Source organism: Paroedura picta, chromosome 2 (assembly GCF_049243985.1).
Source record: "Paroedura picta isolate Pp20150507F chromosome 2, Ppicta_v3.0, whole genome shotgun sequence".
In the NCBI taxonomy this organism is placed as follows: domain Eukaryota; kingdom Metazoa; phylum Chordata; class Lepidosauria; order Squamata; family Gekkonidae; genus Paroedura; species Paroedura picta.
The window spans coordinates 35,210,871-35,232,820 of NC_135370.1; the positions used below are offsets into that span (position 1 = coordinate 35,210,871).

The following is a 21,950-nucleotide window of genomic DNA, read 5'->3' on the forward strand; positions in this document are numbered from 1 at the left end:
ATGCTTGTTCTGTCAGTGGCTGATTTCCCCATTAGTGAAAGAAAGAATATCTAGTATTTTGAACACTTTTGAGGACAGGAACCTTTTTTCCTTATATCAAAACTTGAAAGGCTCTCATTGTTTCCCAGAATTATCAGTCCAACTTTTAAAACGGTTGAAACCTTTGTGGCGCAGTCATGTAATAGAATCCGACAAAATGAAAAGACAATTGGTTTGATAAAGAATGTCATCAATTATACAAGATACATCAAAAAAAATCTGAAAGAATGATATGAAGAATCCTTATCAAATGTTTCTCATAATTCTATTTTAATTTAAATTTAAATATAGGGCTGTAATTGGAAAAAAAAAGGGTGACTCTGTAAGGAAAACTTGGAGGTCTCCTATTACAGCTGCTGAAAGTAAGAATCCTAAGGAATTTTGGCAGTTGGGCTTACCATCATCTAATTCAGCCTTTCTCAACTTTTTTTTACCATTAATTTACCTGAAACATTATTCAGGCTTCAAGAAACCCCAGAAGTGTCTCAATCCTGTAGAACAGGGGTAGTCAAACTGCGGCCCTCCAAATGTCCATGGACTACAATTCCCAGAAGCCCCTGCCAGCATTCGGTGGCAGGGGCTCCTGGGAATTGTAGTCCATGGACATCTGGAGGGCCGCAGTTTGATTACCCCTGCTGTAGAATATAGTTGGGAAGCATAGCTGTTTATATGCCTACCTGGAGCCCCTCCACTTCCTAACCCCTTCAGGACTATCATTGGCCACTGGGGGGGGGGTTGACACAACCATATATGGTCATACCACATGATAAATGTTTAAGAAATTTAAATATATATTATGTATATTATATTAATATTTATATATTTATATTTATATACCGCCCTACCCGACGGCTCAGGGTAGTTTGCAAGAAACAGGAAAAAGATACAGATAACATATGGTAACATATATATGGTAATATATATATATTATATTAATTCCTCCCCTTCCGGGAACCCTTCCAGGGCTGTCAAGGAGCCCCAGGGCTTCATGAAACTCTGATTGAGAAAGCCTGATCCAATTCCAGGGAAGCATTACATTTTTGTATCCGTACAAATTCTGGGGCAGAATTTTACTAGATTTTTTGCCTCATCAATTTCAAATGAAGTGCCTTTTGACGACATGATAATTTTTCTCCTTGGCCATCATTTTCAAGTGAAGAGGTTGACAGCTTATTTAGAGTTAGATGTCCTACATCCAAAGTAGGTTAGATGTCTTATACCCAAAACAGTGCCCCCGCTGTGGAAACAGAAGAGGGTGAGATGGAGGTGGGAAGAGATGGCCTCCACAGGCTGGTCTCTGCTGTCTATTCCCCCTTGAGATTGGTCATGTCAGCGCAGAAGTCCTGAGGCAAGAAACTGTATGCCCCCTGCTTACTGGGCAGACCCCCTTTCCACTTCACAGCTGAGTGACAAAGTGACACCACGGATCAGTGACACCACAAATAAAACTCTCAAAAACGACCCATTAAAGGGCTGAAAGGGGAAGAAAGAAAATTGTGCCATTTTGAAGATAGTGTCGAATGTCACCCACCTGCCTAGATTAGAGGTTTAATAATAATAATACTGCTACTCTTATAGCTCACCCTTCCCTAGTAGGCTCAGGACGGGTAACATCAACATTAAAACCATTTAGAGATGGTTTGCCATTACTCCACCTGCAGTCATATTATTTTCCCTTAAATCCACATGAAAGATGTAAAGCCCCAACAGCTCCACACAACATGCTCTGAATTTACACAGTGACACATGGTGGCTCCCCCTCCCCCCCCCCCCCAAAAAAAAGAAGAGAGGAATGCTGCTGGCCACACAGGGCAAAATCCCCATGTGGAAGTCTCCTAGGTCTCTTAACCTCTGAAATTCTGACACAATGTGTCACAAAATGGCTGCCATAAAATGGCTGCTGCAGGCGGTGGAGCCAGTTAGAAACTGAGAAGAAGAATTGTTTTTAATATCCCACTTTTCACTGCCCGAAGGAATCTCAAAGCAGCTTACAATCGCCTTCCCTTTCCTCTCCTCACAACAGACACCCTGTGGGGTGGGTGAGGCTGAGAGAGCCCTGACAGGACTACTCAGACAGAACAACTTGATCAGTGCTGTGACCAGGCCAGGGTCACCCAGCTGGCTGCATGTGGGGGAGCGCGGAATCCAACCCAGCTTGCCAGGTGAGAAGCTATCACTCCTAATCTTCAGCCACATGGTGAATACCAGTCTACCAGCTTCAGTCATATAAGGAAGATCCATGAGCTGTGCTGGCAGTTGCTACCAAAGAAAATGTTTTTTTAAAAAGGTGCACAGAAGCCAAACTGGGCAGAAGCCCCACCTGGCCCCACTCACTTTCTAAAAATACTTGGTGGGCACTATGGAACCATGTTGAGGACTCCTGCTCTATGGCTTTTTACCAGTGAAGAGTTTGGGTCTGGGGATTGTTCTTAGAATCCTCAAATAACCACCAATACGGTAAGCGGGAAAAATGCAACCATTTCTTTACCGCACACCAAGTGCAGATTATAACAACACTTCTCAGATTCAACAGTGTTGGATTCATAGTTTTTTTAATGCTTAAATTTATGTTTCAATGGAAGCTAACCATCATTCATGTGAACAGCTAAATCCACTAAATACAGATTAATTTTTTTTTAAAAAACGCAATTGGTATTATCATTCTTGAATTGATTTTTTTTTTAAAATCGTCCAAGTAATATTTTTCTAGTAGCATAGTCGGGATGGGTATGTCTTTCCGCATACATCATTAGAAGCCGACTGCCTTGTTTGCTACACTGAAGAAAAGAAGCTAATTTAACATTTATCACAATGTGTGTTGGGGGGGGGTTAAAAAAAACCCTTTCCCCAATGGAAACAAGTCTGCCAGCGTTCCCTTCTTGCAGCTTTATTCTGATTTCTTTTTAAACTACAGACATTCTTTCATCATTTGACAGTTAAAATGTTGCAGTTAATGTAATAAATAGAGAATTTTTTAAGTTGCCTGTCAAAACAAGTGACACATTTTGCAAGTGAGTTTCAGCTTGGGAACAATAGAAAGCACCTTTTAAAGCAACAGCTTCATTATACAATCAAATGCTCAAAGTAATCTTTTCAGCAGTTTTTTTTTTGGTAGTGGTGGTGGAAATTGCATTATTTCTTTCACAGTTAATTACGTGAGTTTTGCATCCTCTGGGAGAGTCCCCACTCAAAGGCAGCAGCTGTGTCGATTTGCAAATTGGGGGTCGTTTTTTCAAGCCAAGCTTCCAGCCAGTGCCCTAAACCCCTTGTACGTTTTAATAATAATCTAGTCAAAATGAGCTCACACAAGCAGCAGATGGAGGGGTAAGGCAGTCCTATGCCTGAGCAGCACTACTTGGAGGGGCTCCAGGCCCCGTTGGAACTGACGTAGTTCCGCAGGGCCTGTAAAACGGAGCTCTTCCGCCAAGTTGGGGCCAGTGAACTGATATCTAGTGGGCCCCCATTAGAACCCCCATCAGATAGGCCCAAGCAGAACATCCAGGGTGAGCGGGAAGTAACCTGAATGAAACTGAACAGACAGCCGTTAATAATTTTAAATGTTTATTTTTTAAATTTTAATATTGTTGTATGTTGTAGTGATTACGTTGTTCCCTGCCCTGATCTGTTCATGGGAGAGCGGTACACAGATTTAATTATTATTATTAATAATGATGTAAAGTATAGGGATGCCAGAGAAATGGAGAAAGGAAGGCAGCTACTAAACATTTCCTGTTCTGGCTGCCTGTCCACTCACAACCGCTTCTCAACAACTGTCCCACTCACAGTAAGAGATGAACCTTTCACAGTGGCAAAAAAGATTTCTAAAGTCAACTATGCGTCCCAATTACAACCTATGGATCCTCCCTAGCGACACAATTTATCATTCAATCCATGGCATTGTTACTCCAGTCAAAGCCCCAAGCAGGATTTTTGAGCTGTTCGGTTGAGACCCAGTAAGGCCTAATATTTGGTCTCCAGGCCTGCCTGCCTGTGCTTACATCCGTACCACCTAACTGAGCAGTTTACTAATCTACAACATCCCCTCCTGAACTAACATTTTAAGGGCAATATTAGCAGAAAACGCACTTTGATTTTAAATGTAAAACAGGTTTTAAATTTAATTTATGTTGTATGGAATATTAAATATGTTGTGACCCCCCCCCTGAGTCGCTTGAGACAGGGCAGGATAGAAATTTAAGAAATACATAAATAAATAATGGGTTAAGGCAGAGGTAATCAACCTGTGGTCCTCCAGATGTCCATGGACTACAATTCCCATGAGCCCCTGCCAGCAAATGCTGGCAGAAGCTCATGGGAATTGTAGTCCATGGACATCTGGAGGACCACAGGTTGATTACCCCTGGGTTAAGGAACTCTACAGAAGATTGTACTGTTAATCTCATGAGGTATTTTTCATGTACGACAACCATGAGTCTCAAAAGGAGTCATCTTACGGTTTTCTGAGAATCATCCTCATGTGAGCATCTGGTCCGATCTGAGATAGCAGAAGCATGGTGTCTTGTAGCTCCTCATCACATTCTTTCTTCTCCTCGTCGGTTGGCATAGAGGCATCCTCATGTTCATCATCCAAAAATCGATAAAATAAGTATTTGTCCTGGAAGTATTGTTCTTGATCCACTAGAAGTACCAACAGAAAATTTCTCTTCTAATCTATTCTTTACACAGTTAGACACGTAGTCATAGATATTGTTGTACCTAAGTAGCATACTGGGGGTCCCCAAACTTTTTGAGCCTCTTGGCATGTTTGGAATTCTGACACAGCATGGTAGGCGCAGCTACACAATGGCTGCCACAGGAGGCAGAACCAGCCACAAAATGGCTGCTGGAGCTTACCTTCAGTCACACAGTGTCCCATTCCGCACCAGGAATTTGCCCCGCCTTACTGCTCATCCAGTGGTAGGGAAAATTCCTGATTTTAGATGACGTTGTGGCTGGGCCAGAGACATCCTAGGGCTGGCTTGACTCCGGCCCTCATTTGCCCTGGGGCAAGGGAATGCAGATATATCTGACAGGGTCTATGTTGGGCCCGGGCCTTGGGGAAGGGAAGAGTCAGGCTGTCTTGGCCTGGCTCCTCCTCACATGCAGCCACAACTATAACGTCCCAGAAGGGATAAAAAATTCCCCACGCAACTCTGTAGCGTTGTGTGGTGCCATGATACTGCCTGGAGCATTTTAAAAATGGGCTATTATTACTACTACTACTACTACTACTACTACTACTACTACTACTACTACTACTACTACTACTATTATTATTAAACTTTTATACCACCGTTCCCTTAGGCTCACGGAGGATTACAAGATAAAAATTACAATAAAACCATTAAAACTAATCCGTACTATCAATGTTGGGCAACAGGCGAGCACTAACTAACCCTACTAACTCCCCCCCCCAAACCGCCCCGCGTTAGCCAAGGGACATCAGGTTGCTAATATGGGAGTGACGCAATACCCTATGCTTAAAATTTAAAATCGGACCCTGCTACCCCACCACAGAGTGGCGGAAGCTTGTCACCCTGGCTGCCTCGTGTGGAGGCACAAACCTGGGGTCGACCAGGAAGAGGCGGGGCAACTTGCCCCAGCCCAAACACCTGGTGGCAGCCCAGCACAGCGCCACCAGTGCAGAATGGGTTATTGAGTGAGGGTCCTTGTGCTGTGGAGGCAGCATCTGTCAAACTAACACACAAAAAAATCTACACAGCCAATCAGAAACCTTGCTGGAGTAAAGCCCCCTCTCCTGACCCTGCCTACTTTATAAAACAATTGGTGGGTGCCTGGAATGGTGTCAACAGGTGCTATGGTGACCATGGGCAACAGCTTGGGGACCCATGCTCTAATCTGACAAGGCATGGAATTAAAGAATGGGGCTAGGTGTATGAAGCGTATGGCTATGCTGCTAGTGATTGACCAATCTGAGAATGACAAGACAAGGTTGTAAGTTGTTATACAGGAAGAGGTAGAGGTAAAACTCATCCCTCACCCTAGGTAATAATTAGGTTTTCTTGCATACCCCTTCACATTTATGGATAAAAGCGAAGAGTTCAACTCGGGCACTGAAAAGCATTAGACATGTCCACAGCCTGTCACCAATGGGAATCCATTCAGAGATGCAATATGGCTCTGTGTGTATCCTGGTGGGGGATCCAGCAACAAACAGGTCCTCCCTTGTTACAAATACTGCTGTTATTAAACACATTTGGTAATGGGTAATTATGATCGCCTAGGTGCAGATGTGTATTCACTCACACATTCATATGCAGATCAGATATAGATTTTTTTCATAATATTTTGTATTTCTAACAGAATTATGATCCCTTTAGAACTGCTAAAGCATTCACGCAGCGACTCTGACGGGAGGAATTTCCTGTAAAGCAATGTTTCCTCTTACCGTGGTTGAGAACGCCTTCTTCCAACAGTACTTGCCACATGCCCACGGCCTGTGTCCGTAAATGAACGCACGAACTTTGCTGCATCATCCAATCTACTAGTTCTGTTCCAACACAACATTGTCTGAGGGAGAGGAGAAAAAAACAGGTTTCACTTTTAATATCTACAATGTACCTAATGGTGGCAGGAACTTGAGAAGGCATAAGAATCTACCAATAAACTGAATCCGGTCAGGAGAAGGAATCTGCTTGAAGAAATTATTGGGAATAATAATGGGGCCAAGGAACTCTGCTTCAGCTAGTTTTGTTCCAGGGGACATGCCGCTGATTTATTCAGTCCAGTCTCCTTATCTCAACAGGAATAACAGTCAGGTTTGCATGACACAGTGGATTAAGAGCCAGCTTGATGTAATGGATAAGAAGAAGAGTTGGTTCTTATATACCGCTTTTCCCTACCAGGAGTCTCAAAGCAGCTTACAACTGCCTTCCCTTCCTCTCCCCACACCCTGTGAGGTAGGTGAGGCTGAGAGAGCCCTGATATTACTGCTCGGTCAGAACAGCTTTATCAGTGCTGTGACCAGCCCAAGGTCACCCAGCTGGCTGCATGTGGGGGAGGAGCGGGGAATCAAACCCGGCTCACCAAATTAAAAGTCTGCACTCCTAACCACTACACCAAACTGGCTCTTAAGGGGAGTGACTTCTAATCTGGAGAGATGGGTTTGATTCCCCACTACGCAATGTGCAATAAGATGGTTGTCCTTGGGCCAGTCACAGTTCTCTCAGAGTTCTCTCAGCCTCACCTACCTTATAGGGTGCCTGTTGTGGGAAGTGGAAGGATAGGTGATTGTAAGCTGCTCTGAGACCCCTTTGGCAGGGAGGCAGGGCCAGCTGACACCACTTTCGGGGCTCTTCAAAGACTGAAAAAATATTTCAGGGGCTCCTCCATGGTCAAAAGGTTGAAAAAGGATGTGCTAGATTAGCACTACAAGCTTTAAAATGTTTTCCTGGGAGCAAGTCCCATTGAATGAACTGCACAGGGATCTGTGAAAGTACACCTTTCTAAAATTACTCTCTGAAGGAGTTTTAGAAAGGTATAGCGGCTCAGGACTTCACTCCAAAACTGCAACCCTATTCAGCGTTACTCCTAAACCCGGCAAATTCAATGGACATAGACTTCAGTTACCTCTGCACAAGATTACTCTGCAGAGCTACCCTTTCTGTAGGTTCAATTCCCACTGGGAGCACAATGCAGGCAAAATATTATCTTGTTCCGTACAATTGCCCATATGGCAAAAACATGCCTGTGATTTGGCACAGGACAAGGAGATTTTATACTCAAGAGATATAGCAGAACTAATTACAGTAGTGATTTCTAATTCAACTGGCTGTATTTAGGAGAAAGGTTTCACAGCGCTTTCTCGGTTGTTCCATGCCTGGTTTCATAGTAATTAATTAAATTTCCAAGTTTGTTGTTTCACAAAAATGACATGAAAAGGAAAAGACACACTCTTAGGAAAACGTTCCTTCAAAGAAACTTGTTTTCGTAGTGCTATTTCAGTTTTCAGAGGGGTAGAGAAGACAGGGCTAGGAAGTGTCTCAACAAGACTCACTTGGAGATATATTTCAAATTCCACTAGAGCAGTGGTTCTCAGCCTTCCTAATCTCGCGACCCTTTAATACAGTTCCTCATGTTGTGGTGACCCCCAACCATAAAATTATGTAAGTGTTCTTTCACAGAAATTAAACCGAAACTGACCAAGTTAAGTAGGCATCACCACAAAATGGCTGTCATGGGAAGCAGCAATCACAAAACGGCAGCCAGCCACTGGGAAGCACTGAGATGAACAACAGTCTTGTCACAAACCTTCTATTGTTCAATAATAAAAATATAATATACTGTTCGGGCTATATGAGAATCCTTTCACATATATATTCTAATAAAGTAGAATATGAACAACGATTAAGATAGGGGGAAGGATTACAGACTGGCTTCACTAAAATGGCATCCATGAACTAACTAACTAACTAACTAGCTAGCTAGCTAACAAACTAATAGACTAACTAGACCAGCAATGGTACATTTAAAAGGTTAAATACATTTCATTAAAATGAGCAAATATAATCCAATAAATTCATATAGAGTTAAAATAATCTTTCAATTATAGCAGCTGTACAACGTCTGGCCATTTAATCTCCTGATCTGAGAAGAGAAAGGCCATATGCAATTCATTAGGTCAACCTGGAATCTTTTTTGAAGAACAGGTGTAATAAAATAATGAGATCTCAAACTAAGGGGCAACTTCCCCACTTCCACAAGGCCCCATTGAAACGCATGTGCACAAACATACGCTAACACAGGGCACTGCCTGCATGATCAAGAACATCAAGGATTCTTGGGTCTTGCTGAGACAGGTGTAATATAGCATTACTATGCCGATGACTCTCCGTTATATTTTTCCTCAACAGGTGAACTGGAAGGGTCTACAGCAGTCTTGAAAAGGTGTCTGGAGAAGGCAATGGTTGGATGAAGACCAATAAACTGGATCTCAACCTAGAGAAGACTAAGATCCTGTCAGTCAATGACAACGCTACTTGATGATAGAAGATCTGGGGACAGAGAGGTTTGAGGAGAGAGGGATTTCAGTGGCATCTAATTCCATATAGCTTTTTTTCCCCCAGGGGGGAGCCTAGGGTTGCCAGATCCAGATTGGGAAACCCTTGGAGATTTGGGGATGGAGCCCGGGGAGGACAGGGACCTCAGTAGGGTGAAGCGCCATAAGTCCTCCCTCCAAAGCATCCATTTTCTCCAGAGGAACTAATATCTGTAGTCTGGAGAAGAGCTGTAATTCCAGGGGATTCCCCATGTCCCACTCAGAGACTGGCATCCCTGGTTATGAGGGTTTTACAGTTTTCGTTTTCTTTGCTGTCATAGGTCATTTTGGGTGTGATTGGGTGCACAGGCTTCAAAAATTTAGAAAAGAAGTATTTACAGCTCTAAGAAGAACTGAAGTTGGATGAAAATCCACTTTGATACTGTAATTCTGACCAAGAGATCTGCCTAACACAAAAGACTGAAGATGGAATGAAATATATCCTTTGATCTATTTTGCTTCTAAGAAATTAAAAAACATCAACTCCTAGTTTCCCAATCTCATTCACTATCAAGAATATTAAAAAATCATCCTTGGGGGATTCAATTCTTCCACTCCCAAAAAAGGATATGTTCAATTGCTGTTATACAGCAAAATCCATAACAGAAAGAGACACAAAATCCCCCTGCCTTCAAAATTCCCATCCCAGCAGAACAAATAAATCATTTCAACAAGGCACTGCTGCCACCACCAGGATACTCAGAAACATGAACTACAAGCAGAAATTCACTGTAAATAAACTTGCCAAACCTGTAACATGCAGATACTCTGGCTATAACTCAAGATAGAACCCCATGTAAAAGGTTTCATTGGGAACATTAAGGAACCCTGATCTAAGAAACATCCCATGTTATACGTTATCCTACTTCAACCAGGTGGCCTGACCTAGGCATGTGTATGTTAGTAAGACTGTTATTTGTAGCCAGAATGGGCAATGTACATACAGTGGCTGAGGACTCAGTTCAACATAATACTGGTACTGTGAATATTAATGCCTCAGAATTCCTGCACATTCTTTCTTCTTTTGCTCCTCTGTGTCTATTGTAGATTGGTCCTCTGCTACAGAACTGTGTCGTTCGGGCACTAGATACTTTTTTTAATGCAAGACCACGGCTGGACCTCCAGAGGGTGCCAGGGTTTTGGCCAATGTGTGACACAAAGTGTGATACTGGATGGCCTGATCCAACATGGCTTCTCTTATGTCAATCAATTTTATTTTTATATCTTGCCTTTCCTTAGTTGGCTCAGGGTGGATAACAAAAGGCTTTAAAAACAGCCAATTTAAGATTTACATATAAAACATTATCGACTATAATTTAGGTTTAAGTTTTAAAATTATCTTAAAAGCCAGCTTGGTGCAGTGGTTAGGAGCGTGGACTTCTGATTTCTCCCTAATAGGGGTGTCAAGTGGCTTCCATTGTTCCCCTCTTTTCCACTTTATCCTCACAACAACCCCATATGGAAGATCGGACTGAGTGTGTGTGACTGCCCAGGTTCACCCACTAAGCTTTCGTGGTAGAGTAGGGCTCTGAGGCTGGTCCCCCACATCCGGAACTCTAACCACTGTACCACACTGTCTTCTGATAGAGTTCCATGGGCTTACCTCTGACTTGGTTGACAGTAATCACCCAATACATTTAGGTCTTTGGAGATCTCCAAGGATGGCAAGGCTCAACAAAAAGTCACAAGATGATTAAAAAAATTAATTCCTATGCAGACATTATCACATATACCTGTATGTCTTCAGGTGATATTTGCGGTCTCTTATCATGTGAGGCGCCCTGGAGAGGATTGCATTCCGTAAGACCTTCCCAGCTCTCAGGATTTTTTCTGATGGAACCTTGGAGAGTGGCGAAGAAGCAAGAAAGAGAACAGTGAGCCTATTTCAAATGGCCATGAAAACCGGAATACAACACCAGCCAAGGTTGCGACAGTGCTCTTTGCACAAATAGCCTTCTGCAATTCTCTTAACACAAAGTTTCCGCACAATGATGGGGCTTCTGAGCTTTGTTTCAACGGCTCAGGATTCAAGGCACCCCATTCTAAGAATGTATATGCTGCTCCACTGAATTTCAGACGGCTGCTCAATTCCTGAGTCCCGTAAGTGGAAAGGACTGGTCTGGCTTCCGAAAATACTAGCCTATCTGTAATTATCAGGAGGGGTTGGAGCTTTGTAGCAATTTCCAGGGTGGGAAACTAAACTGGTTTCTAGGAAAGGTTTTTTAAACTAGATGGATGAAGGGAAGATGTCCAGCCACTTCACTAGCATAAGATGGAATGGATGGCCAACAAGCCACAGTCAAAGCCGTAAGGACCCGTCAGCCGAATCTCAAGAGCCAGAAAAGAAAATGAACCAAGCTGACCATGGCTGTGTCTTCAAAGAGTTCTATGGCTTTTATTAAAGACAGAGCAGAGGCAAAATGAACCCCGGCTTCTATTAAGCCAGTTTTCAACAATATAAACACTCTTCCTCAGTGACTCTGACTCTTTGTTAAGCATATCATCCCATTACAAATTGATTTCAACCAATATTTTTACCAAAGTTTTAAAGGACTACAGAGGATCCAATTGTTTAGCTGATGCCGGGGGAGGCTGTGTGCCACTTGATCCCCGTACTTGAGTATGGTACAGGGAGGGGCTGTGGCTCAGTGGAAGAGCCTCAGATTTGCATGCAGAAGGTCGTGGGTTCAATCCAAAGCATCCCTGTTTAAGAAGGACCAGACAGTAGGTAAAGTAAAAGACCTCTGTCTGGGACTTTGGAGACAGTACTGACTCTGATGGCCAATGGTCTGATTCAGTATAACGCAGCTTCATGTGTGCACTCAGTTTGGTCACCACTACTTTGTTATGTTTACCTCACATTTATAAACACATTTACTTGTCAAAGGTCCATTGCTATCATATACATACATTGTACTATAGTTCAATGGGGAGGCCAAAGATAAATTGTGTCTATGGCGACAGATTCCGGTGGGTCGCCATGTTAGTCTGAAGCAATAGAATGAAGTTCGAGACCAGTGGAACCTTTAATCTTATCCTCAGAATTAAAGTTTGTTGATATTAAAGGTTCCCCCGGACTCAGACTTTGTTCTGTGTCCATGTCAAATCTGCACTGACCCATGGAAAGCCCCGGAAGCGAAGAGCACAGGGTGGGATTCTATGGTCTATTTTGGTTGGTGCATTGGAGGAATGTTTCATAATTCCCCTTCCCATTGCAGATTCTGCACATCATGCTGTTGCTTTGGCTCTGTTGAACAGGGCTATGTGGGCTACAGAGGGAGTCAGAGGTGGCTGTTCTAGAAGAAGCAGCAGCGTTGGTTTTTATATACCCCACTTTTCACTGCCCGAAGGAATCTCAAAGTGGCCTTCCCTTCCTCTCCCCACAACAGACACCCTGTGAGGTAGGTGGGGCTGAGAGAGCCCTGTGACATCTAAGGATCCAACTGATAATCAAGTATTTGATTCATGCACACTATGGAATGGGGTTACAGAAGAGGAGGGAATCACATGACATCACTACTCCGGTGGCATAATAACCTTTCAATATTCCCTTCATGAATTATTTCTATTTTTCTAGCAACCTGGGACTGTCGTAAATCTACCACCCATTACCTCTGTAATGGTTTTAGCTGGTCGAAGTGGGAGGTGATGCTCAATGAAAGGAGTCTGAAAAATAAAATTTAGGGGGGGAAAGTAATATAACAATGAGAATGAAAATAAACGTGGTATCAGGAGGTTTAAAATCAAAGTCAAAGAAACATGCTAAAAAAAGTTGGAGGCTGAGAAGAGTCGACTTTGCCAGTTGTAGGACATCTTACAATGGGATTCAACCTTCCACAAGTGGAAAAGGTTCAGAGAAATAGTCTTCAACTTTCATGTGCTCCCTGCTCTCCGGACCTCCTCTTTGGGAGTCTCAGGAATATTTTGGCATATGATAGAAGAAGAAGAAGAAGAAGAAGAAGAAGAAGAAGAAGAAGAAGAAGAAGAAGAGTTGGTTCTTATATGCCGCTTTACTGTACCCAAAGGAGTCTCAAAGCAGCTTACATTCGCCTTCCCTTTCCTCTCCCCACAACAGACACCCTGTGAGGGAGGTGGGGCTGAGAGAGCCCTGATATCACTGCTTGGTCAGAACAGTTTTATCAGTGCCGTGGCGAGCCCAAGACCACCCAGCTGGCTGCATGTGGGGAGTGCAGAATCGAACCCAGCTCGCCAGATTAGAAGTCTGCACTCCTAGCCACTACACCAAGGGCTACAGTGAGGATTACAGAAATCCTCCTGGGTTCTTATGAAAATGGAACAAGCTGAACACACAAAACAAAAGCCCATGCAGCAAGGGGAGAAGAACCTATTTCTTCTGGTTTCTGTTTCCTTCTGCAACGCCATGTGTCACATTCAACATTATTCCTGAGGGGCTCCTGGTCCTTGGGATGGGCTGCCAACTCCATGTTGCAAAATTTCTGGAGAGTTCAGAGTAGAGTCTAAAGACAGAGGTCAGGCATGGATACAGACTCTATGGAGTCCACCCTCTGAAACTGACATTCTCTGTCTTCTGCAGATCTTTTGTAACTAACTCTAGTTCCCCCATCTTGAGGGCTGGCAACCATAATCGGGAGTAATTTTACAGGGGCCACAAATGAAATTGGAAAGCAGTAAAGATCTCTTGTGCAAATTTGACCCATTCATGGAAGGGGAATACATTAATGTAAGGATGAAATCATGAAAGGAATCAAGAAGCCCTCCCTAAAAGCTGAAACATGTAAAACAGTCAAATATGGAGCCAACATGCTCAGAGATTGGCATCAAAATAGCTCCAATGGGAAATCACATACATGTCAATTTGGGTAATACTTTGAATGAGCTGATGTCAATATGATCTGCCTTTTCCCAGTATGTTTTGTACATATCTTGAAAAACCATGCCATGGAATAAACAGCGCCCTTCTATGAACACTTTCCAGGGAATAAACTTCATTGGACTGCTTTGTTGAAAAGCATGCATGGTCTGCAAATGGTTTACTCTTTGCAGCGTTTGTAGACCTGAAGGCTGCTTTTGACACTGCCCCATATGGACAGTTGTGGGCAAAACTTTCCAACTCTTCAACTGACGAACACCTCTTACACTGGATTATTAGACTGCATGACATCACAAGCCTTTGAATAAGATACAGTCATGAGGGCCAGCTATCTAACCCTATCCCTTTTCAGACAGGTGTGAAGTACAGATGTCTTTTGGCTCCCTTTCTACTTAACATTTATGTAAATCTGCACGATAAATAAAGCTGGACATGGATGGTATCCCAAAACCAACAGAAAGGGGGGGGGGGAGTGCCAATACTTAAGTACACAGATGATGTGGTTATTCTCTCACAATCTAGAGTGGGGTTCAAGCGAGCCCTGGAGAACCTGTGCCAGCAATGTCAAGCAGAACATCTAATTCTCAATTATTCAAAAACAAAAATAATGCATTTTAACAACTATTTTTTGGCAGATTAATAGGAAGTATTGGACAGGTTAAGCACTTTAAATGTCTAGGAGTAATTTTCCAATATAACAGAAAACAATCTACATACAAACTATAATTCAGATTTTTTTAAGATTGAAAGGAGCTGGATTTATTCTGGCTGCTATCAAGTCGTATACTGCTAAATCTGTAGCCCAACTTAGTTATGGGGCCCAATGAGGACCATTTAATAAATTCAGTGTGCTGGAGAGAGTTCAAACAGGCTTTCTTAGGGCGATAATACCCCCAAGTGCATGGCCGATGCTATGCTTAGGGAGGCGGCTGATTGCGCAAGGTAGAAACACAAGTTTGACTGATCATCATTAATTACTGAATGAAAATACATCCAAACACAATTTGACTAACTCCTTCCTTTTTTTCGGCTGTGCCATTTGCAATATGGCCTACTAAATCGATTTAAAAACTACTAACCATCAGCCTAGATCCAAAGTGATTTCGGAACAGTTCACTCCCTTATTTCAACAATTATTCCATTTCCAACGTTCCGATACGTACTTGGCTATATTCCAAAAGCTTGAGAGAGATCATTTTACTTTCAAAGTTTAAAAAGGTTTTCAAAATAGGAAAATATGTAGAAATAAATTTAGACAAAATATAGCAAGTTGTAGAAAAGTAAAAGAAATAAATTGAAATGCAGTAGAAGAGCCCCTTGTGGCGCAGAGTGGTAAGGCAGCAGACATGCAGTCTGAAAGTTCTGCCCATGAGGCTGGGAGGTCGATCCCAGCAGCCGGCTCAAGGTTGACTCAGCCTTCCATCCTTCCGAGGTCAGTAAATTGAGTACCCAGCTTGCTGGCAAACCAAAGGCACTGGCAAACCACCCCGTATTGAGTCTGCCATGAAAACGCTGGAGGGCGTCACCCCAAGGGTCAGGCATGACCTGGTGCTTGCACAGGGGATACCTTTACCTTTACCTTTAGTAGTTGAGCAGCAGGCGTTAATGCTTACTCAAAGGGAGCCATTCCTGTGATGGGGCTTTCAGCTAATTGGGAACAAAAGATTAAACCTTTCTCCTCAAACAGCATCTTTCACTTGAGTACCTGTTTTCCACTCTAATGGCAGAAAGTGAAGAGGAACTAAAGAGCCTGGTGATGCGGGTAAAGGAGGAGAGTGCAAAAGTTGGCTTGAAACTCAACATCAAGAAAACAAAGATCATGGCAGCCGGCCCTCTCAATTCCTGGCAAATAGATGGGGAAGAAATTGAGGTAGTGACAGATTTTATTTTCCTGGGCTCCAAGATCACTGCAGATGGGGACTGCAGCCAAGAAATTAAAAGACGCTTGCTCCTGGGGAAGAAAGCTATGGCAAATCTAGACAGCATCCTAAAAAGCAGAGACATCACCCTGCCAACAAAAGTGCGTTTAGTCAAGGCTATGGTATTCCCAGTTGCAATGTATGGCTGCGAAAGTTGGACCATAAGGAAGGCCGAGCGTCAAAGAATTGAGGCTTTTGAACTCTGGTGCTGGAGAAGACTCTTGCGAGTCCCTTGGACTGCAAGGCGAACAAACCGGTCAGTCCTAGAGGAGATCAGCCCTGACTGCTCTTTAGAAGGCCAGATCCTGAAGATGAAACTCAAATACTTTGGCCACCTCATGAGAAGGAAGGACTCCCTGGAGAAGAGCCTAATGCTGGGAGTGATCGAGGGCAAAAGAAGAAGGGGACGACAGAGAATGAGGTGGATGGATGGAGTCACTGAAGCAGTAGGTGCAAACTTAAAAGGACTCCAGGGAATGGTAGAGGACAGGAAGGCCTGGAGGATCATTGTCCATGGGGTCGCGATGGGTCGGACACGACTTCGCACATAACAACACCTGTTTTCCAGTACGTGGGTGTTTAAATTTTCACCTAGTGTAGGGGATTGGACTAAATGACCCAGGAGGTCCCTTCCAACTACTATTCTATGATTTTACCTGGCTTATCAGCCCCGGAACAGAAGAGCCAACAGAGCTTACTAAAAAGTTCCTTAGTCTGCTGCCATTACTCGGAAATCGCCGATCCAGAGTGGCTTCTGGAAGTGGGATTGAGAATGGCCAAGTCCTTGGTTAATCAGTGCTTCATTGATATTGAAATCCAGAGTGAGAAATTTTAACGAAGCCTAAAATCATGTCCCCTCAAATCATGGACAGGAATTTCATCAGTCCCTTATCTATTACCCATCCCTTTTGCTAAATTTAGATGGGCTTTTTCCAGAGCTTGCTTTGATGCCTTCCCATCTGCTGTACTCTATGGAAGATAGCACTAATGTCACTGAGAAAATTTCCCACATATAACTCCACTGTAAAGTTTATCTTGATCACAGAAAGAGCATAATCACTCCTGCTAGAACAGGGGTTCTCAACCTGGGGGTTGGGACCCCTTTGGGGGGGTCAAATGACCCTTTCACAGGGGTCACAGCAGGGCAAGCAGCTTGTCCGGGGGGGGCACCATCCACACAACAGCCTTGTGAGGTAGATCGAGATAGAGCATTCATCTGTCTGGAGCAACAGAAAAGACTGAGATCGGCATGGTGGGACAAGAGACAGAACTGAACTGGGTAAAAAACAATTTATATACAATTGTGAACAATGGATCTTCACACCATTGATCAGTTTGTTTAATTTCTGTGAAAGATCACTTGCATAATGTTATGGCTGGAGTCACCACAACATGAGGAACTGTATTAAAGGGTCGTGGCATTAGGAAGGTTGAGAACCACTGCGCTAGAACAACTCGGAATGGACTTGACACATTTTTTATTAAAAGACAATGAGGGTATTATATCATATGCGATGACAAAATTCTATTATCTTGCTCATAGGAAATGGAATCTCTTGAGTAAGAAATTAGGGTGATGACTTAAACTTATTAACTTTTTTTGTATTCAATGTATGAAGTTCACCCCCTTGAGCCATATGGGAGCCGTATACAAATTCAATAAATAACAATGATAACGATGATGATAATGATTTCCATTTACACAAAATAATGTAAATAGTTGGTGTTTATATTGTTATTCAACTGTTTTAATTTATAAGTGTTGTTTAAATATTTCAATGGACGTTTTAAACCTTATAGAGTAAAAAAGAGTGTTTCCAGCAAACCATTTGTGAAGAGCCCCCAAGAACTCTCAGTAGGATAATGCCTTTACAAGGCTGAAGGTAATTACTCTGAATTTTCTAGATCAACCTTTCTCAACCTTTTTACCATTAAACAACCTCTGGAACATTCTTCAGGCTTCAAGAATCCACAAAAGTGGTGCAATTGTACAAAATATGGTTGGGAAACATGGCTGTGTACACACCCACCCACCCAGGGCCCCCTTCCCAACCCCTCCAAGCCCATCACAGGCCATTTTTTGAAGGGCTGGGTGGATCAGCATGACCATATGTGGTCATATTGCCAATAATCGCTTAACACATTTTAAAAATATATTAAAAATTAATTAACTTCCAGCCATTTAGGAAACCCTTCCATGGCCATCAAGAAACCTGAGGGTTTCACGAAACCCTGGTTGAGAAAGCTTGTCCTGATGTATTCAGTCAAAAGTGACATTAAACAGAATTCTGTATTTTGCTGCTTTTAATATTTCTTTATTGGCATAATTTATAGTCCAGCTGTCTCACTAAGTCTTAAACGGTGTCTATGTTAGTGGAGAAAACATAGGACACGGAGAAGCAGATGATGCAGTTATTCTCCCACAAACTGTGCTTAGGCAGGAGGCTGGGCTGTGCAAGGTAGAAACACAAGTTTAGCTGATCATCATTAATTACTGGATGAAAATACACCCAAATCGAATTGGGCTAATTCCTTTCTTTCTCTCAGCTGTGCCATATGCAGTAAAGGTCTACTAAGGTGATTAAAAAATTACTTTTGCAGATTCTCCCTTCCCATAAGGTAGACCTCCCTCCCAACTTTTTACTCAGATACGATGCTCTACAACAGGGGTAGTCAACCTGTGGTCCTCCAAATGTCTATGGACTACAATTCCCATGAGCCCCTGCCAGCGTTTGCTGGCAGGGGCTCATGAGAATTGCAGTCCATGACCATCTGGAGGACTACAGGTTGACTACCCCTGCTCTACAAGACCCACTTGTCTGGAGATGTCAGCCTCCAGGTGGGACCTGAGGATCCCCTGGAGTTACAGCTCATCTCCAGACTGCAGAGGTCATTTCTTCTAGAGAAAATGGATATTGTTTGGAGGGTGAGCTCTATGGCACTGTACCCCACTGAGGTCCCTGTCCTCCCCAGGCACCACCCTCAAATCTCCAGGAGTTTTCCGACCTGGATCTGGCAGCTCTACCCCCTCCCCTGCTGATGGCCAGGGGAGGGCTAGCCTTGCAAGATCAGTGACCTACAGGGAAGATACAGGAATACTACCATTTATTTCAATGCAGATCTGATTGCTCTACATGGGATTCCAGCCAGAATCATTAATGTGGAAAATAATGGGACGACTGCCTACACATGATCTGGAAATGCACTAATCACATTTCTTCTTCTGGCTTTCGTTTGTTTTATGATGCAATGCAGATCTAATGTCGTTGTTTGGTCATTTAAAATTGTGGATTGATTAATGTTTATTGTTTATGTTGTGTGAAATATGTTGTAAGCTGCTTCAAGCTCTTTCTTGGAGAGGCAACCAAGCAGTGATTTATCAAGTGACTCATTTTTGTAGGAAGAAGAAGAGCTGTTTTTGGTACCCTACTTTTCACTGCCCGAAGGAGTCTCAGAGCAGCTTACAATCTTCTTCCCTTCCTCTCCCCACAACAGATATCCTGTGAGGCAGGCTGGGTTGAGAGAACTCTAAGTGAACTGCGACTGGTCCAAGATCACCCAGCTGACTGCATGTGGAAGAGTGAGGAATCAAACCCAGTTCTCCAGATTAGAAGCCACCGCTCTTAATCTCTACACCAAGATGGCTTTCAATCCTAAATACAACCCTAATCAATCCTAATCAAACTTAAGAAAGAAAGCCCCTTACAATCCAGGGAGTTTACATCTCAATCAGCATACATAGGATCATGTAAAAAAATCTTTTGCAAATAAATGAAAATCATTTTGGTGTCTTTTCTTCATTCTTATTAACTACTAAAATGTTTCATACAAACCTGTCGTCCCCCCCACGAAAGTGGGGCTGTTACAGTTACACCATGGATTTATCGATTATTTTGTTGTCTTTGTATTATATTGGACTCTATGACATCTGTTTCCAGAATTGCTTACTCTTTATAAGATTCTACGACTGACACAAATCTTGGGTTTTAAAAGGTTTCCTTTTTTTTAAAGATTTTTTTCCTGCCAAAACTGAACGAATAATTGTGAAGATTCAAGGAATTCATTTTGCCACTTTCCGTCACCGATGCCAAATGTGCTACTCTCATGCGCTTGACTTGTCAAGAGACCTGCACCTTGGAAAAGGGCTACTTTGTTTCTCTCCGTAATCACTTTCCGCAGCAACGGTCCAATTGCAAAAACTAATGGAGCGTGTTTGCATGTCTTTATGCTGGGCGATCAAATCCCACAGAATGCATGGCAAAGGAACAAGAGCATCCGATGCGTTCATGACCTTATCACATTTTGCGATTCACTGCCACTCTTGACACAAATGCCTTATGCAGGCCCTCAAAATGTTCTCAGATTCCCGCATCTAACACTTTTCTCCCATGTCTTTGTTCACCGTGTTAGCATTTCATTACAGACTCTATGACATTGTTATTTCCTGCCTGGCGAACTTCTGAGAGGATTAGATCCAGACTAAGTTTTCGGTTGCTGTAAGTGCCTTCCGTCACCAGAACAGAACTTCTCTGCCTTCCCCCTCCCAATGCTCCTTTGGAGTGACAGGAGATCCTCATGAACACCATGAGATACAGACTAGAGGTCAACAGCAAGAAAGAGGAATTGGTAGAAATGACCTCTCTCCTTTCACTACTGGAAAACTGCCTGGATCCCATTCATCTTTTTGAATCTGTTCTTCTGTATTGTTCCTTTGCAGGTAAGCCCCTGAGTTGATTTAATGTTGGTTGTTGTTGTACTGCTTTTAGGCTTACTTGTTTCTCTTGCTAACCTGCTGTTTTATTACCGACTAGAAGGAAAGGCTGATGGGTCCAGGAATGCACCGGGTGCCAGGTAAGAGCTTGGGCGAACACAAAGAAGCTTCTCTTTGAACCCAGAGGGGGTGGGGGACTAATGAAGCCGATGGGGAGAGCCTGGATCCTTGGCCCTGGCGCTGCCCCCCACAAGGTGCAGAGAGGCTTGTCATTGTGCTCCACGGTGGCGGGGGGACTCAAGAAGTCAGACAGCATCTCTCCCCATTGGGAGAGGTGGTGCCTGGCTCCCTGGCCAGGGGTGGGTACTTTTCCTGGAGTGCCGAACGTTCGGAAGGGTCCTCGCGGGTGGGGCTCACTCTGGAGCCTCTCGAACGTTCAGCATGTCATGAGAAGTGCCAATCACTCTTCATATATGGAGATTATTGTTCTTTGGGGGATATTGCTGTGAACAGTTCTCCTGGAGAATAATAATAACAATAACAACAATGGCATATAGGCCACCAATATAAACAATGAACATAAGTATAAACTATGGTGCTATGCCAGGATATCTTATATTTGTTGAAAGTAGAACAACCTCATGCTATTTTTAGTCAATGATTCTCATATTGCCATTAGTCAATGTGCAGACATGTGCTTTTTTAAAAAAAATACAGCTTCTCAAAACAGGACACCACCAAAAAGAGCTTACTCAGATTGCAATATTGCTACTGTGGAAGCAGACGCTGCTATAAACTGCTTTATTAATAATATATATTCTTTTGATTTAATTTTTTCAAGCTCGCCACGTGGATCCACAAGACGTTTGGCTCACGACCCATCTTATGGAAACCAGGAACGTGATGAATAATTAAAGCCTAACATTTTTTAATTACATGAACGCCTAAACCAACCACTAACAAAATTAATGAAATTAGCGGTTCAAATTAAAATGGCCCTTGCAGTTCATAAGCGGACTGTTTTTCTAAAAGTAAAATCCAAGGTGGCCTGCTGAGATTCTCTGGCAAGAGTAAATGGTGAACAAAAGGAATAAAAAGATGTCACCACTGCCACGTCAGTTTCGCCTTGCCACCAGAAAGGAAGGGGGAACTAGGGTTGTGCACCACGTGGTCTGAATCGGCCGCTCCAGGCTGCCACAGCCAGTGCCTCACCGTGAGGGGAGGGAGGGTGCACGGCCGCGCACCCTCCCTCTCCCCTCCGCGGTGAGACGCTGGCTGCAGCGGCCGGTTCAAACAACGCAGCACACAACCCTACCACAACCCTACGGGGAACATTTCAAACTCTTGAAGTTCGTGTGACTTATCAGGGTT

At 43.2% G+C, this 21,950-nt stretch overlaps 1 protein-coding gene across 6 annotated transcripts in view; it reads right to left on the reverse strand.

Moving 5' to 3' along the window:
• RAPGEF4 (Rap guanine nucleotide exchange factor 4) overlaps positions 1 to 21,950 on the reverse strand; it is a 220,775-nt gene that overhangs the window by 56,672 nt on the left and 142,153 nt on the right. For 5 of the 6 annotated variants that reach the window (XM_077319703.1, XM_077319701.1, XM_077319699.1 and 2 more), the window contains 4 exons: positions 12,710 to 12,763; positions 10,831 to 10,937; positions 6,449 to 6,570; positions 4,494 to 4,677 (listed from right to left, as the gene is read on the reverse strand). In XM_077319703.1, the coding sequence (XP_077175818.1) occupies positions 4,494 to 4,677; positions 6,449 to 6,570; positions 10,831 to 10,937; positions 12,710 to 12,763 (467 nt within the window). The remainder of the gene's footprint in view (positions 1 to 4,493; positions 4,678 to 6,448; positions 6,571 to 10,830; positions 10,938 to 12,709; positions 12,764 to 21,950) is intronic. The other variant, XM_077319700.1, reaches the window with a different exon arrangement.